The sequence below is a fragment of the Pezoporus wallicus genome, unplaced genomic scaffold (assembly GCF_028554395.1).
Source record: "Pezoporus wallicus isolate ANWC-B61680 ecotype Strahan unplaced genomic scaffold, APGP_CSIRO_Pwel_v1 scaffold_3294, whole genome shotgun sequence".
NCBI lineage: Eukaryota > Metazoa > Chordata > Aves > Psittaciformes > Psittacidae > Pezoporus > Pezoporus wallicus.
The window spans coordinates 723,607-741,585 of record NW_026635478.1 but is presented as its reverse complement, the minus strand read 5'-3'; the positions used below and the strand labels follow the sequence as shown (position 1 = coordinate 741,585).

At 44.1% G+C, this 17,979-nt stretch overlaps 1 protein-coding gene across 1 annotated transcript in view; it reads right to left on the bottom strand.

The window, feature by feature from the left end:
• The window catches only part of PLXNC1 (plexin C1), a 69,503-nt gene extending 53,687 nt beyond the window's left edge, over positions 1-15,816 (bottom strand). Inside the window, exons 1-3 of the mRNA XM_057424593.1 lie at positions 14,848-15,816; positions 3,499-3,621; positions 1,640-1,774 (exon numbers count right to left, since the gene is read on the bottom strand). Of these exons, the coding sequence (XP_057280576.1) occupies positions 1,640-1,774; positions 3,499-3,621; positions 14,848-15,798 (1,209 nt within the window). The 5' untranslated portion in view covers positions 15,799-15,816. The remainder of the gene's footprint in view (positions 1-1,639; positions 1,775-3,498; positions 3,622-14,847) is intronic.
• Positions 15,817-17,979: the final 2,163 nt, after the last annotated feature.

The window sequence follows — 17,979 nt, the reverse complement described above, 5'->3', positions numbered from 1 at the left end:
TCCTCTCACCAAAACTGAGATTATTAAATGACTGATGAAGGTGCATCCAAAAATGCATGCACAAAACAAAATGCATCTGTGTTTGCATCACCATGTCAGGTTCCTGCATGTGCACACTAGAACAAATACATGCAACTACTTAGCATGCATGAAAATGCCATTTCAATAAATAAATGTAGATAATTGCAGCTATATTGTATGTAGCTATACTTGTACATTCAGCTTGAATATCCTAGCCAGCCATTTTCAGAAAAGGAAAGGAAAAAGAAAAAGAGAAAGCTGATTACAAATATTGAATACAAATACTGTTATTAATCACAATGTTAATCAATAATCTTAGAAAAATAGTCCTTATTCAAACCTTTTTTTTTACAAACTTATAAGAATTAAAAGTTCCTACTGTTTGAAAAAGCAACGAGGATACATGGCTTTCTGCAAAACTATATTTACTGGGGTTTTCAGCTGTATCTTGTAAAATTCAATTTATCTGAAGGCATGTGAGATGACCAGTTCAGAAACCAGCCAACATCATAGACTACTAGAAAGTTAACAAAGACAGTGTAGAAGCCTTATGTAAGCTCCAAGAGATGATCAGAGAGGCATTTATTCCTAAAAGCTGTTGTTCCTCTGTAACTCCTTTACCAAAGCTATAGAAAATGAAAGTCGTTACTTTGAATATCTACATACACTTTTGACTGAAATTTTGATCCCTTATGCATTTTTGATGAACAGGTTATTTCAGTCAGGAGTTCTCCTACCAACTTACCCACTCATACAGCATGTTAAAATGCTATGTTCACTAGCGGAAAAGGGATTTAACTGTAAACGAAAGTAACCAAGTGCTGGGTAAAATCCTGTCCAGCTAAGATGGACAGACAAACCCTACGTTTTCACTGCCATCTTCCCCACTGCTGGTGAGACAAAGGAATATGCTGAGTTGATGCTCAGTAGCCCTGATGCAGGACAGGCAGCAACAACTGCACCAGCTCCTGCGAGAAGCTCTCTGCTTAACATGCAGCTCTGAGATGCTTGCTCACATGCAGTAGCTCCAGTGACTGCTGAACTCTTTCGCCTCACTTTGCATAGACATTAATCACTTCTGATTGTGGTTTTGTTTTGTTTTAAAATCTAGGCCTAACTGAAGATGATAGGAATTTTATCATCGATTTCAACAGAACTAAAACTTCTAAACTAAAGAACTAATCCCATCTCAAATTAAGAGATTTCTCCCCCTTAAGAACTAGCATACCCTGACCTGCCAATACCTGGATTACTAATTCAGAGGAACTCTGTCTCCAAAGAGTCTACAAGTTTTGTTTCTTACTCCTAGCTTGATTCTGCATGATGCCTCCAGGAAAAAAGAGAAACAAGGACTCTCTCAACAGAATGACGTATTAAGCATGAATTAAGGGTGTTTCTGGATCAGTGGACAGCACAATACACCTATTCAGCTATTCTGAGCTCTACAGAAGTGCAGCCCAAACTTAGATAACATAAAGTAGATGTAAAGTTAGAAACTGTAGTTTGAGTATTTTAAGGTATAACTCTGACCCAAACTGATGCTTCACTCATAAAGTGACAGAAATCCTTAAAGCAGCAGTTAGCTTGAATTTATTATTTAATTTAATACTGTACTTACCTTATTGGCAGAGGACAGATAGATGTAGTTGTTATCTACTGGATCAAGTCGAAGTTTGGGGAAAACGGAGGTTTCTTCCTTAATTTCATATAAAATCTCTGGGCAATTAGATTCCATATCCTCATTAAGAATAGCCTGAAACACATAAAATCGAATTATTCAAAAGTCCTTTTACTGATCAGTTAGCATTTTAAATAAAAGCATAATTTCAGCTACATCAAAGCTTCTGAGGTGATTTCCTGTGCCCTGATTCAATTCACCTACTGCATTGGCTTTCACGCTGCAGAAAGATGGAGGAAAAGACCTCCACAACAGATTTTTAACCAAATCCATGCTAGACACATTTTGCACTGAATCTGGCACTGGTTTAGTATATGAAATATCACTTCCACTGAGTATGTTCCTGATTGATGCGGAAACTCAATGCAGAAGATACGCCTATATCCCAGTCATAATGTGCTACATAGTCCTACAAATGGAGAAAGTATTAGCCTTCATGAAATAAATTAACATCCAGAGACCCATAATGTAAAGAGGAACTTATGCACGTTACTGACAACTGTCTCCAGGACAGAATGTTCTTTGTGGCTTCTGTGAGTATACATCTGAGACGGTATTTCTTTTTCTTACCTTGCCCAACTCCACAGGTTTCTACCACTGTTCACATAGAATTCAAGAGAACCAGAGACTCAGAAAATTTATTTTGCAATATAAGAAGCATACCAACATTGATAGAAGGTTTTCCATAAACACAGCTAAAAAAGGGAGATATGTTCATGATCTCTATGGTGTTAAGGAGACATGGAAGACTTCCATTTAGAATAGAATCACAGAATCATAGAATAGTTAGGGTCGGAAAGGACCTTAAGATCATCTGGTTCCAACCCACCTGCCATGGGCAGGGACACCTCACACTAAACCATCTCACCCAAGGCTCTGTCCAACCTGGTCTTGAATACTGCCAGGGATGGAGCATTCACAGCCTCCCTGGGCAACCTATTCCAGTGCCTCACCACCCTAACAGGAAAGAATTTCCTCCTTATATCCAATCTAAACTTCCCCTGTTTAAGTTTGAACCCATTACCCCTTGTCCTGTCACTACAGTCCCTAATGAAGAGTCCCTCCCTAGCATCCCTGTAGGCCCCCTTCAGATACTGGAAGGCTGCTATGAGGTCTCCATGCAGCCTTCTCTTCTCCATTTTTCATTACTAAAAGCACAATGAAATCAAGTGGGCAAAAGCTTTTCAAGCTCTCTACTATATTCTTCTCCAAGTGTCTGCTTATTAAAACCAAAAATTAGAGTCACCCTTTGCAGTGTAGACAGGAAATGCACATTCTTGCAAAACCCAGTAAAAAATTCAAGCATAAAAGACATTCTACGGGATAGCTGAAAAGTTTAATAATGAGATAAGATGACTTTCACTTCCAGGTGATTGATTTAAGCTAGAATATGTCAACTACTCAGAAGCAAAGACTTTTCTCCCTAACAGACAGCTATTCACATCATACAGATAGGCTAACAAACAAATACGCTTCCAAAATCTAACAATATTTAATATTTCTCCTGGAAAATCAAAATAAGGAAGGAAACAAAAGACAGTCCATAAATTGACACTGTGGGTACTAGCAGTTGAATGAAATGTTTCAATGAAATTGAAGCAGGGTACATAATTGATTCTGAAAGTTAAGTTTGCTCTCCAAGTAACAACATAACAGTTACTTCACAAACGAACAAGAAAGAAATAGAGATTCAGGGGACTGTATCTGTTTATAATACAGTGCCTAAACCAGGAAACATTTACCCACTTGAACACAGCAGCAGTCGACAGAGAAATGGAGAACCACCACAATCATCTTACCTTCAGTAACTGTCCATCATCTGTTCCCAAAAAGAGAACTATCTGATTCAAAACAACCGTGCCATAAACAGCCACTAAACCAGAGTGAATCAAGGTAGGTAACTTCTTGATTGATCGTGCCTCCTGAAAATCAGATATAAGAAAAAACCATCACAAAATCATCTATGTATACTGCAAAACATTAAGAAAAAGAATCCCCTGAAAGATTCGCAGAGAACTCAGCTTTACACAACACTTAGGGTATCATTTTAACTCTGACACAGTTTCAGAGCAACGTATCATTGGAAATGGCACATGAAATGACTTCTTTTTTTTTAATACATGGCAACTGGTCACATCTGTGATAAAGATCACGTCTACTGCAGCTAAACCACTGACCTCAATGGGACACAGACTTGGCCTAACAGCAGCAAGTTACTTTGCGATGGAATTTTTCTTTTTTTGAATAATAGCCCTTGGGTTCTGAATTGCTAGTTCTTCTCAATGAAGAACTCATCACCTCACTGAACCTACCACGAAAGGCTACAGATACACTCAGTAATCATTTTTAAAGGCATGCAAATATGCTGAAGAAAGGAGCCACTTCAAGCACACAGACATTTGTATGTGCTTATGTCAAAAAAATGCTGAGCTTCATCCTCTACTTTCTGGTTTCCGACTTTACACTAAAGGAAGTGGAGACTTGTGTATTACATCAACATAAAATTTAGATAAAGCAGTATAAAGTTCATGTCAGGGAGATTGTAAAGGTACTTGTGTAAACTTTAAAATCAACATGCTACCTACAATTCTCCATCCAAGCTGGAGGAAGTAAAGTGGCAATCACACGTAAGCAGCTCATGAAAGAAAACACTGCGCAGGAAATCTCTGTATCTTGTGGAAGGAAAAAAACAAACCAAATAACCCTGACTGCAGATGAACAAAAGATGATTGCTGAAAGGAAGCCCTGATGTGTGAGAATAAGGTCATTTGCCAGGTGAGAGGTGGTCTCTGCCACAAACTCCCTACAAGCCAAAGTATCTCCCTAATAAGCAGTAACTCAGCTCTGCAATCCTCTAATTGCTTCAAGTCAATCTCCATGGCAGATACTGCCAAAAGGGTGATACCACCTGCTCTCCAAACAGGTTCAATCCCAGACAACTTTACTTCCCCTTCCCTTCTATTAGTATAATGCTTTCCAGTGAGCTGAATTAAGGACTAGAGTTAAGGACCAAGTTAAGGGCTAGAGAGTTACCTGTAAGTCCATCTACCTGTGTACCTAAATGTTCATTTGATCCATTCTCCTCATCACATGAACATGTGGCTGCATGGGCACCAGTGCTGGCCCAAAGGAGTGTCAGGCATGGAGAGACAGGGGGCAAGAGCTCAGGTAAGACTAGGTCCTTGGGAAATAGCCCTATGGGTCAGCTTACAAAGTCCAGAATCTCAGCCTCAAGGATAGATTTTAAACCTAGAGGAACCCTCTGAGTGTGCAAGAACCTATTTCAATGAAATGCACACACAAAAAAACCAAGGTATGAGAATGGACCATTAAAACTGACATTTTGCAGAAAGGCGAAGGCATTTCTCAAAGTTATGAAGCGCATCCATGACACAGTAACAGCTGAATTCAACTGTCTTGCATGCTAGGATGCTGGCTTAACCCCAAAAACTCTTTTCACATAGAAACAGATTTTTTTCTAAACTGCAATCCTAAATCAATTAAAATCTTTTTCAGTCATCTGAATTATTTTAATTAGCTTGCCAGAACAGCCGCTTGGAATAAAAGAAGACTTGATTAACTTTCATATTTAAAGATACTATTTTTTCCATGCAGCAGGAAAAAGATACTGGAATTGCCATTTACTGGCACAGAACTTCAGTAAAACCCATTTATGAAACTTTAGTACCATGGAGGTCTATTTTAGATATGGGAGAGAAAAAAAGATTGTGAGCATTTTAGAGGGGGGGAAAGTTAACTTACTCTTCTATTAGATCAGAAGGTAACAGAATTCCTGCACTGGCACACACAATGAGCCTTCTTTCCCATTAAGGAGTGTGAAAGTGAAGCTGTCAGGCTTTCATTTCCATCAGAACTAGGATTTTTTTTTTCTGCAGTGCATGGTGTAGTAGTGTAAGGAAAACAAACTCCCCCAGGTTCCTTGCGGGCTGTACAATCAGATCACAGAAGAGCAAAGGACTCACCCAGTCTCTGAAAAGCTTTGCTGCCAGATTTTATTTTGACCCACATACTAGTAAAATAACTAGTGTCATATCAGTGCACCCTCCTCATCTGACTGAAGAACCAATACTGACAAGTGTGGAAGCCTCCTCCCCTCATTCTGCTTGCTAGAGGGAGGGTCAATGCAACGTTGGGCTAATACAGAAAAGAAGAAGAGGAATTCAGACGGTGGGCAGTCACAACAAAAATTTCCTTCTCGCTTCTGCAACCTATTTCTCTAGCTTGCCCATTCCCTCCAGGGTGCAGCTGCTGCTTCCACCCTTCTGTCACCCCTTTTCCATGTGCATTTATTTTTTTAACAAGCCCTTTACCTCTTCCACTGTGACTAATGGGGTTAGAGCACTGTAGGGCCTTCCCAAGCTTCATCTTTCACAGTGAAATCCATCCTTAAAATGATTTACAGTCTAAACTTCCTTTGTACTTGAAGAGTCACTCATCTCCATGATCATCTATCTTCCTATCCGGTAACATTTTCAGGCTCATATTAAACCAAGAAAAGCAAAAGAAAATTCCATACTGTTCTAGAAGACCTTTCTTTTTTTAATTGTTCAGTTCTACCCTCTGTTCTATTCTATAGTCCCTCAAAATCTTGATGTGCACAGCTAAACCTAGGGATTTCCTGAGTCAACCTACATTTTGCTTTTAAGTTCACTCCACTATACTGTTTGGTTATTGGCATGAAAGGTATTTATACTCATTTTGCATCTCATTTTCAGATTTATCTCCATATGATTCCAGCTGCAGCAACCATATTCACACTCCTACTTTCTGTCTTGATTTCTTCCTGATTATTTTACACTGCGTGCCTCAGAGGGAAGGGCAGCATTTTTAGCTTGCAGAGCCCTCATCATATTGCAGCTGGCCAAAAAGTGAAAATTAAGGGTTTGAGCATCAGAGTGAATGAACAGATGCAGCTATACAAAAGGACACAAGACTAGTCAACACTAGAACAATACATACATGTTTTTTCTAGGGGAAAAAACTTCTGGAAGCTCATTCTTGTTTCTTAACTTCACCACCCTTCAACCACCTGCATCAATGATTATTATTATTATATCAGAACATAACAAACTTAAATACTGGTGCATGCAGTGAGCCTTTATTAGGGCTAAGGAATGAGGAGATGAACTGGTCCCAGATTTTATTTCCAGGAGTTTTTTTAATTTGTGCACTGCATAGCAGGGTCTTCACAGAGACCTTGCAGAGGCAAGATCCTGAGCCTCATGGTGCAAGACAGGAGAGACAGTCACAGGCAATGCTTGAGCCAAGATGGAGAGGTTAGAAATTTGTGACTTCCTGTAGCAGCAGAAATGCCCCTTCTCCATCCTCAGATTTAAGTTTATAGAATTGGTAAAGTGTTAAGGGAAGCTTTGAAGTCAACTGAGCTTGAACAAAGCATTACCAGAGAGCAAGAAGCAATGGGTGACTCTAGCTGGAGGTTCCTTCCTGTGAAAGATGAATACACACATCTGCTAAACAGCCATGCTGTTACAACAGGTTTCCTTTTTTTTTTGGGGGGGGTTGGGGGTGGAATCCATGGAATCCATTACACTGCAGAGACTGACAATGATTTTCCATTCCTTGAACCACTACCCATTGTTGCACATCTATGCAGACACTAAAGACATTGCCTAGTGCACATCAGAACTACAGAGCTCTGGGGGCAAAGTGAATGAGATGGGACCCCAAGCTTTGTTAACCCTACAGGGTCAGTGAAAGGTGGTGCTTTTCTGGATTTGCTACTCACAAACTAGGAAGAACTGACTGGAGATGTAATCATCAATAGCAGCCTTCACTGCAATAACTGTGAAATAACTGAGTTCAGCATCCTGAAGGTGAACAGCAGAGTACAGAGCTGGAGACCAGGCAGCTTTGTGTTGAAAACAGAAACAAACAACTAAGGAAGAACTGCCTGGACACATAGGAATGGTGTTAGGAAAGCTCAAGTTCACCCGGTTTTGAAGCTGGCAAGTGAGACAAGGGGGGCACAAAATCACAAAATGGAATATATAAACCTTTAGAATTAGTTTTAAGTAATGTTAATTTTGATTGCTTTGTAACAGTAACAATGGAAAATTACTGAGGTGCATGATACATAGAAAAAGAAAATAGAGTACAGCTAGAGAACATACTGAGAATTCTTGTACAAGATAAATTGTTATAGTTGACATAGTTTTAAGAAAAACAGTCTAGAAGAACAGGACACAGGGATAAGGAGTATCTGGGAACGGCAGGTGTCCAGGATGGGCTGCAGTTAAACTAACTGATAAGTAGAAGGACAGGAGGATTATTATGTCTGTGGTGTTAACAAACCAATTAAGCTGGTAGTAGCATCTACTGTGTGTGCTTCAAAGGCTGCCAGAAGTGATGAAGATTGTTGGAAAAAGTAAACGACCCTCAGAGACCACCACCACAATTTTGTACGCATGCGAAGAACTTTCTGGAAAATTATGTAATCCATACGTAGCCTCAGGAATATGTATGTATGCCCAGTGGCTATGAAAGGACGAGTTGTGTAACAATTAGGGAGACACACGCTAGGTGGAGCTATCACCTGTGTCTCCCGTCTCCAGAACAAAGAATACCGGCTTGTCAACTTAAAACTTTGTTATGGATGTTCTGGGCAGCAAGAATAGCTTTTACCACCACCTTAGCAATAAAAGAATAATCAATGAAAATGTGCATCAGCTGCTTAATAGGTCAGGTGATTTACTTACAATGGATTCAGACAAGGCTCTGGACTTCACCAGCAAGGTTTTGTGGTCCCCTCAACCCAGAGTTCAAGAGAGAAAGTACCAGTAGTGGAAGAGGATTAAGCCAGGGATCTCTTAAGAAATCTCAGCTTATGGAAGTGTCAGGGGGACCAGATGGGATCTTTAAAAAGATGCTGAGAGACTGATGACACTGCAATGCCATTCTCTCATATTTCTAAAGTTGTGGAGATCAGGGGAAGTCTCAAACAACTGAATAAAGGCAAATACTGTACTCATCCTCAAAAAAGCCAAAGATAACCTAGAAACTACATACTGGTCAGTCTCACTTCTTCCCTGGAAAAATCATGGAGCAAATCCTCTTGGAGGCTATTTCTGGACACAAGAAGAAGAAAGTGACTAGGAAAAGACAGAATGGATTCACCAAGGATAAATCACACCTGAGCAATTTAAGGTTTTTAAAAGATATGTAGATGTAAGCACTTAGGGACATGGTTTAGTGGTTCACCACCTTCTGTGATGAAATGACTCAATGTGTGGAGAAGGGGAGAACAGCGGATGTCATTTACTCTGACTTTAGCCAGGCTCTTGACACCATTTCCCACAGCATCCTTGTATTCGAGATGTTAACAGTTTAGACAGTAGGACTGCTGGATGCATTGAAAAAAATTGATGGATCATCAGGCTCAAAGGCTATTGGTTAATGGTTTGTACTCTATCTAGTCACTGGTTACAAGTGGAGTTCCTCAGAGAACCTACCCTGGGACATGTCTTGCTCAGTATCTTTATTAATGACCTGGAGGAAGACAGTGAAAGCTTCTGGGTTAAGTTTGAATTATACCAAAATGAGTTGATGTGCTTGACTGCAGGGCTGCCATTCAGAGGAACCTAAAGAAGCCACAGAAATGGATCAAGAACCCCAAGAAATTCAACAAGGACAAATGCAAAGTCCTGCACCTGGAATGGTCTAACCCCCTGTGATGGTACAAGCTGAGGAGGTCCCAGAGGGCAGCAGGCTGAATAGGACAGCCATGCAGCAGCAAAGGTTAACAGCACCCTGAGCTGTATCAAGAGGAGAATACCCAGATTGATCATGGAAAGTAATTATTCTCCTTTGCCTGGCACATGTTCAATTCTATCTAGGATACTGTACTCAGTTCTTGGACCCTCTGTACAGCACTGATCTTGATAAACTGGATTTCAGTGGGTGGTCACCATGATGGCTGGAGCCCAGAGCATCTGCCCCATGAGAAAAGGCTGAAAGAACTGGGCTGGTTCAGCCTACAGAAGAGACAATTTCAGAGGGACCAGAGAAACAGACCCAGGAATAAGCTGCATGCAGGATTAGATGTATGTAATGATGCAAACTGGAACAGGGGAGATTTCTACTGGACAGGAGATTAAAATACATCATTAGGAGGACAATTAAGATGAGAGGTTGTGCAGTCTCCACCTGTGGAAGTTTCAAGATCCAACAGGACAAAGCCCAGAGCAAACCTGCCTGATCACAGAGCTGACCTTACTTTGAGTAGGGGGCTGGAATGGAGGCCTCCTCTGAAGTTCCTTCCAACCTAAGAGACTTGGTGATTCCTAGGAAGCAAATACCTGTGCTCAAGAAGCCCCAGATTCTCAGAAGTTTCCAGTAAGAACACCTGGTGAAGTCAGAAGACTAAAAGCAACTCTTTTTACTGGCAGTGTGAGAATTTACAAGTCTCCTATGGTTTACTCCTCACACAGAACAGGGATGAACTGAAAACTCATTGTAATCAGAGAGAACTATTCACTTCAGAAACGTTAACTCTAGAGATCTATCAAACATCAGGTGAAATACTAGCAGTCTGGTAATACACAGGAGATGACTTTGCTACTAGAAAATTAATTACAGAATCAATTTTGATACCAAATGATATTTAGAACTCTGTAATTCTTTCCTTAAATAAAAGACCATGAATCATTTTGGAATGAGCTACCACACAAATTCAAATGTCAGTCCTGAAAATTAATGTCCATGATTAAACTGATGTGGCTCTGTTGACTTCAAAATCTCACTTCAGCAGAGGTTTTAACAGCTAAGATTTGTCCTCGGATTCCAAACTAAGCTCAATAAATTAAGGGGCATATACCAACCCACATATTTATCACCCACTGAAAAATGCAAGAAATGGAAGAACAGACTGTTTCATATCTTTACATGCATTAAATAGCAGACGAAAATCCAACCAAGACATCTTATCATTTAGTAACTATCACAGCTACTTAGCCTTTGCACATCATAAAATAAACATTTTGATATTAACTACAGCAACAGGTATATGCCTGACACTTTTTTTTATTTTCTCCCTGAAAAACTGCAGAATCCTTTTCTTCCCATGTGACTTTTTTAAATGGCAAAACTAATTTCCAGATTTGCCACTGTGGTTGGCATACTACAGCTCCCTCCTGTTGATGTCCTCTAATTTGAGCACTTCTCCTACTCATCTGCTTGGCTGTGATCCACAAGATCCTGGGATCTCTGGAAGAGATCTGAGACTCTACTAGCTCCTGTTCAGCCACTGAACAACAGAAGGATTTTTTTTCTTAATGTTCACTAGCTACTGAAGCAAGTTTGTGGCAAATTCCAGCATTACCCCTATGTACTGGTTAAGGAGCTTCAATTTCACAATTGTGATTCACCAAAAACGTTTGTTAGTACTCAGCTGTCTGAAAAAAAATGGAGAATGAGATTTGGCAAATTCACATTTATTAACTAGGGAAACTGTGAGGACGATGCGCCTACATACATGCAGGTTGTACTAGAGAGTCCATTAACGCCTACACCTCAACAATGCGGGCATGTAGGTACACTCAAACTAAGAGATATGTGGAACAGAGGAAAACAAATTGAACACGAATCCACAAAATGTTTTCAAAGTAGTTTCATCTAAGACACCATCTGCTTTGTGCTAGTTAGGGATCATGTCTCTGAGAATCCAGTATTGTCTATGTCCAGAAGAAACACATCCAACTAGGACAAAATGCTTTCTGCACGCTACTGCATGAAACAGAACTAGCTAGCTCTCACAGGGCTAGCTCTCACAGGGAGCAACTCCACAGAATTTGTAGCAGTCACATACTTTTTGATAAAGTTGGTAAGCAAAAATCTTAATAACAAACTTTCAACAACAGATGCAAATATAACACTAAAACTTCATGCAACTGTCAACTCTGGCCTAAGCAGCAATGAGAGGCTAAGGAGATTATGAACCTACAATAAGTTCCTACAGGATGTGGAGCAATTTGGTTCCAATCCAATGAGGTACTCAAATTCATGCTTAACCTTAAATGCATGGGCATGAAGATGATGGAACTACTTATATGCTTAATGTTAAATATGCCTTTAAGTGCTTTATTGGGTTAGGGCCAGAAAGCTCAGTACCTTACAGGCATGAGTTTGGAGTAGAACATACAGCAGTAGTGTAGCAGGGAATTTAGGACCACAGATACCTTGGGCTAAGTCCCTCTTGCTCTGTACTATTGAGAAGCACAGTGCCAACACCCAGTGCCAACACAGTGCAAATACAAGCAGCTGTGTGAGTGCAGACAGGTAGAGGATGTCTTGCCTAAAGGTAATCAGAATAATTACATAAGTCTGAAGAATGACAACGTCAGAAGGAAAACAAAGTGCCACTACTCTCTAACATATATTCTGACTACACACTGTATTCCTGCAGTGAAAAACGTGTATTTTCAATTCCTACATAAACTGACAGACCATGTCTGCAATCTGTGTACTTCATCACATCACCTGAGCTCCAGAATTCAAGTGTACCCAGCAAAGAAGGATAAGACCCACAGCAACCTACAACACATGGAATCTGCAATGCAAAAGTCAGGCTGACATTCAGCATGGTCCACCCACCACAAACACTGTACAGGTCTTACACCCCAGGCAATCACAGCACTGCAACACATTCATTTGCTCAGTCCCAACACTGTTGTTAAAAGACTGGACTTTAAAGCACATGCTCAGCACTGTTCCTTGCTGCTATTCTTACACTTTGTACTACAATGTACTCATGACAGTTCCGTGCTACAAAGCACTCCTTTATGGCCAAAGCCACTGCTGGCTACTACACACACTTTGTCCACAAGCTGCGCACTGACAGAAACGTGCTGCACACCATCCTCCTGCCAGTTCTGAAGGCTACATGCTTCTGAGTCCAAAAAGAACATGTTCCACATTTGCACGGACTCCCATGATTTGGTGAGAGACAGTAGAAGAATCTGGTCTAAACAACCCAGAAGCAGCAGCATATGGGCCTGTCATCTCCAAACTTACTCTGCAATAGCCTAGCCTAACCTTCTGTAGTATGAAAAACATTAAAGCTGAACTACATGCATTTATTTCTATGTTTATACACCATAAGCACATATAATTAGCTTAAAAGGGAACCTAATTAGCCACATAATGTTATAGGCCATATTACTACACAACACCCAGATGTCCTGCTCTCTTACAAAATCCATCTTCCCTGTCAGTGGTAAACTGTATTTATTGTGCCAAAATATCATGATTAATAACATCACCATAGTTAGGGACATAATGTTAAGCACACAATCCTTTTAATCACCTTTACAGTTTAATCACCTTTACATCAGCACTGTACCCAAATATAATTTACATTTCCAGGAAGGACGAGCCTTTTGGGACATGAAAGTAACTTTGGAGTTACAGGAGTCTGGTCTGAATCAAACTAATCCATAAGCAAGTGGATTGCTGATTTTTCATATTCAGGCATTGAGAGGCAATAGGGATGAGGGGCGGAGAGGAACACTGGTCAAACACAGAAATACCCACCTTAGCTTTACCTGCATTTACTGTATGAAATCCATGAGAGTCTTCTGTTTTTTATTTTTTTGGTTTGCAAGCTCAGAAAGCACCTCCTGAAGAAACTCGGTGAGTAATAAGGAACAAATAATGAAAACTAAAAATCCAGCCAGCAGATAGGCATTTTGGGGTAAGGATGAGACTTCAAATTCATTCAGCAAGTCTGCCTTGTGAGAGCATGTAAACCATGCAGTAAGCTATAAATTGGCATTGGAAATCAAAGGTTTGGCTCCAGCTCTGTTGTAAGAGTTTCATTATTTACTTCAGCACAGTTGTTTCACCCACATATGGGGTTCTCATTTATAACTATGTCCTCTAACACTGACAATAGTCTCGCAGCTCAGTAGGAAGATGAGCACAACGAATCACACGTGCCCTCCTGTAGTTTGCATTCGGAAGAATCTCAGCACTGTGCTCTGCTATGGGATAGGTTTGGAAAGCCTAAGTGACAGTACACCTACCACATGTCTTCCACAGAGTTTTCAATAAACTCCCATTGCAACACAGCAAGGATTCAGGGGTTAAGCTGCAAAGTGCCTTAATGGTGGGGGAACTTGCTTTATGATGGCTTGCTCGACCCCCTGCCATTCTCCCTGACACTTTCCAGAATTGCTCCTTCAGGCACAGCTCTGAGACTTCTGAGTGCGACTTAAAAGCACAAGCAGGCCTTGCAAGAGCACTTTCTTTGCCTGAATCATATTTTTAGCTTCCTGAATTTATTTTTTAGTTCATTTCTTTACTATTTACCAAGGCCACAGCAAAGCCGGTAGCCTTGCCCACCCTGCCCTCCATGTGCCCAGCTCACCCTCAAAAGGAGGAAGCAGTTGAAGAGTGTGTTACAGAAGTAGGTGACATGGGGATCTCCATGTGATACCACTGCCTGGGAAAATGTAACCACAACAACAAAGACTTATTGCCTACTGCTGCCTGCTGTGCATATGGGTTTAGGGAAGGGGGTGGCTGCGAGCCCTCTGGAGCAAGGCCAATCCTGGGAGGTCTGGGAAACACCTACCACCAAACAAGCAACCGTAAGTAACTAGTGAGCAATGGGGATAACAATACACACAGCTCAGCACACAGGAGTCAATTTGATGGGCTTTTTTTCATTTCTGATGTAGCTGCAATGACAGGAGATGTGAATGCACAGAATAAGGTAGGAAATGTTTTATCTAGCCTATATGAAAAATACAGCAAAGTACAACTAATCATTGCCAGAAAAAGGCACATGGAATGGTGAGCCTGAGACTCAGGCCCAGCCCAGGATGCCCTCAGGTGCTCCCTCAGACATGTCTTTCCCAAGATGTAGGTGGGAATTACATGCCAGGATCCGGTAAGGGGTCAGATTTTCAGAAACAGTGCTGGAGAAATCACTAGGGCTGATGGAACCGGGGCTGATATGACAAACCTGTTGCAGCTCTGAAGTTCCCCAATGAACTTCATGTGCCTTCAGGTTAGAGACACCCAATGACTCATGCAGTGACACCAGCCACAATAACAGCATTACCACGGCGTGCAGGACAAGCGCTTAGCAAAACGATGCCCAGACTTACACAACTATTCCCATTCATGACAAAGTGCGTGGACGCGCAGGCTTGCTCCTTCATCTCCTCCATCCCAAAGATGCAGACAGCAGTGGCATTCCAGGCCTTGGCGTCCTGTTTGTAGAGGAAAACACCAACCCACCAGCCCCGCTCGCCCTGGCGGACGAGGCTGGAGGAAACAATCAGAGTCCTGCACCCGCAGTCCAAATACACATGCCCTTGCAAAGTAAGGCCACCCTCTGAGGGGCGTAGCTGGCGCAGGACAGCCATACTCGGTGGCTCCGTGCTGTTGCCTGCCCTGGCCTTCAAGGTATAGTAGGGAAAGAAGAGGTGGTCCCCCCACTGGAGAGCGTCAACGAAGTGCAAAGGCTCGTCCTTGCGCTTGATGATGCCCAGCTCCTCCTTGGACTCCAGGTTGTTCATGCTGCGCACCGTAATGACGGTTGCCTTGTCCGACTGGGAGGGCTCGCAGCCCAGATAGTTCCCATAGCTGCCAGTCGAATAGGTGGCCGCCACTGCCAGGTACCAGGCTCCAGCCAGCTGGAAGACGACTCCAGCGGTGGAGCCGTCGGGCAGGCAGCTGACCACCTCGCTGCGGTTGAAGCGCTGCCGGTAGGCCGGCTGCTCCCACACCTCACAGGTGCCATCCTTCTGGGTCCAGCCAGCCAGCAGGACACCCTTCCCTCCGGCCTCCACGTAGGGCAGCAGCAGGTTGCTGCGCATGCCGGGGGGCTCCCCGCAGACCTGCCCTGCCGCCGCCGGCACCACGCGGTGGCGGAGCCGCAGCTCGGGCCGCAGCTCGTAGAGGCAGCTGCCGCCCGCCACCAGCACGCCGCCGCTGCTCACCTCGATGTTGTCGATGGGGGCCCCCGGCAGCTCGAAGCTCTGGGGGCCGCCGGCGCCCGCCAGCGCCGCCAGCAGGGGCAGCGCCCAGCTGAGGGCGGGCGGCGCCGCCGCCATGGGCGCGGGCTCGGCTCGGTGCCGCGGGGCGCCTCAGGCGGCAGCGGGCGGCGGGCGCCGCTGCGCCATGCTGCGCGAAGGGGGCCGGGCGCGCTGCCGCCGCTGCCGCCGCTTCTCCCTCCGCCGCGACCGGGCTGTGCGCGGGCGGGGAGTTCCTCTTTTCGGGGCGGGGAGGAGGAGGGGGTGCCTGCACGGGAGAGGTGGGCCGGGCTCCTCCGGGAGGGCTGTCCAGCTACCTCGCCGCCGTGCGCCCCTGCTGCCCCTCCGCCCCCCGGCCCCGCCGGCCCGCCTTGCCGTGGACGGTGGGCGGCGGCGGCCGCGGCGGCGCGGCGGGATCCCACCTCGGCACCCGGACAGTGGGGGGTCGGGGCTGGGGGCGGCTCCTTCGCCGCGGAGTGGCGGGACGCGAAGGGGGGGCGAGACGCGCCTCGCCTCGGGCGGGTCACTTCGCCTCGCATCGCTGCTAGCCGGGGCGGCGCCCCTTCTCCGCGCCTCCGGCGACCGCCCGGTCCCACACGGGGACCCCTCCGGGGCAGGGCGGCTCCTGCGCACCCCGGTCTGTCTCGCTCCCTGTGACACCGTGCGGGCAGCGCTGCCGGGGGAAGGAGGGTGCTGAGCGGGGCAGGCCTGCGGGCCGGTGGGCGCGGGGTGTGGGCGCAGGGGCAGGCGCTGCTGATGTGTACGCTGCACGCCCGGCAACCCGGCTGTGTCCCTCAATACTCTGCACCGCTGTCCTGCTGAACAGCAGCCCCGCAGCGCGGTCGGTCGCTGCTACCGTGAGCGGGAAGATTGAGGTGTCGGAGCCCTGCTTAGAAATCTCATGGCCTGAGGTAGAACAAAGGCTGTAGGCTTTCTCCCTGAGTTCAGCAGGGCAGACAAAAAGCCCAGCCCTCTCCAGCTGTGCTGCAGCGAGATGGACGCCCAGCCAAAGCGCGCTGCGGGACAGGTCGGGCTGTGTTGAATGGCGCAACTCATTTACTTTATTTCCCACTGGGCCGTTGCCGGTACAGGCTCAACAAAATGAGAAGTACGGGCGACATGCTCAGCTAACGGTAACTTACTGTTTTGCTGAATTTTAAATGAAAACGTGGGTTTGTGAAAGGTAGCAATGATGCACTTTAGTGTTCTCTCTTGGGTGTCTCTGGGAACTCTGAGGATGGGCATAGAGCCCACTGCCACTCTGACTGAGAAGAGGGCGTAATGTTCAAAACTGAGAGGCCATCTGACCCTCCATTTGCACTGCTTTTATCTTAAAGTATCTTTGCAGCAGGAATAAGTGGAAGTGTCAAAACTAGAACAAAAGTAACCTCTGTCTGAGTCAAGCACAACATTTTCAAGTAGGAAGTGCAATGTAGTTAGCAATTTTTTTATTCTCCTTCTCCAGTGCTGAACCCAGCAGGGGTTATTGTGCAAGAATTGGTGGTTGCTCTGGTCAGGAAAAATATTTGACCGTCTTGCAGCAATAAGTATCTAGGACAACTATTACCATGAAATTCAGATCTCTTCTCCATCCGTCTTGTGCAGTGTTTAAAAATGCGTCCAAAATCTGCAAAATGTAACAGAGGATGTGGAACAGAATCATTGCACAATTTTACTTCTTGTCAGATGTGAAGAAATGCTCTACGTACTAACAAACACTGCCTGTAGCTCCCTGTGCAGGACTTCTGGTCAACATGTAAGCAGAGTAAATCCTCATGCCAAAAGAGATTGTGTACAAAAATGCAATTTATACAGCTTTGCAAAGGAGGCTGAGCATGTCACGCTGGAGTGTATTATATGCTGCCTTGCCTTCTAATTGCTTTTCAGTGCAGGTACAAAGCTCTCCGTGATCTATGTCTTGCTCATAACCCATAAGGCTAACCAGGAAAGTATACCAACCTCCTGCAAAACTTTGTGCTCTTGACCACAGAGCATGTCCAGCAATAGGTCTTCTAGAGACATTCCTCTCTTTGCAAAATCGTCAAGCTCTGCATCTCTTGGCTTTCAGGGCAGACTAAACAGTCTGTTTCTCAGGCTTGATGTCTAAAATAATCCATATGTACACCATGGACCAACTGATTTAGTTACATAGGTGAGGCCAAGCTTGTTCTATTTGTCAAGAACAGCAACACTTCCTAAGGCTGCAGACTTCTTCAGCTGCCAGAACAGTGTTCTGCTTCAAATTTTGCTTACTCTAGGACC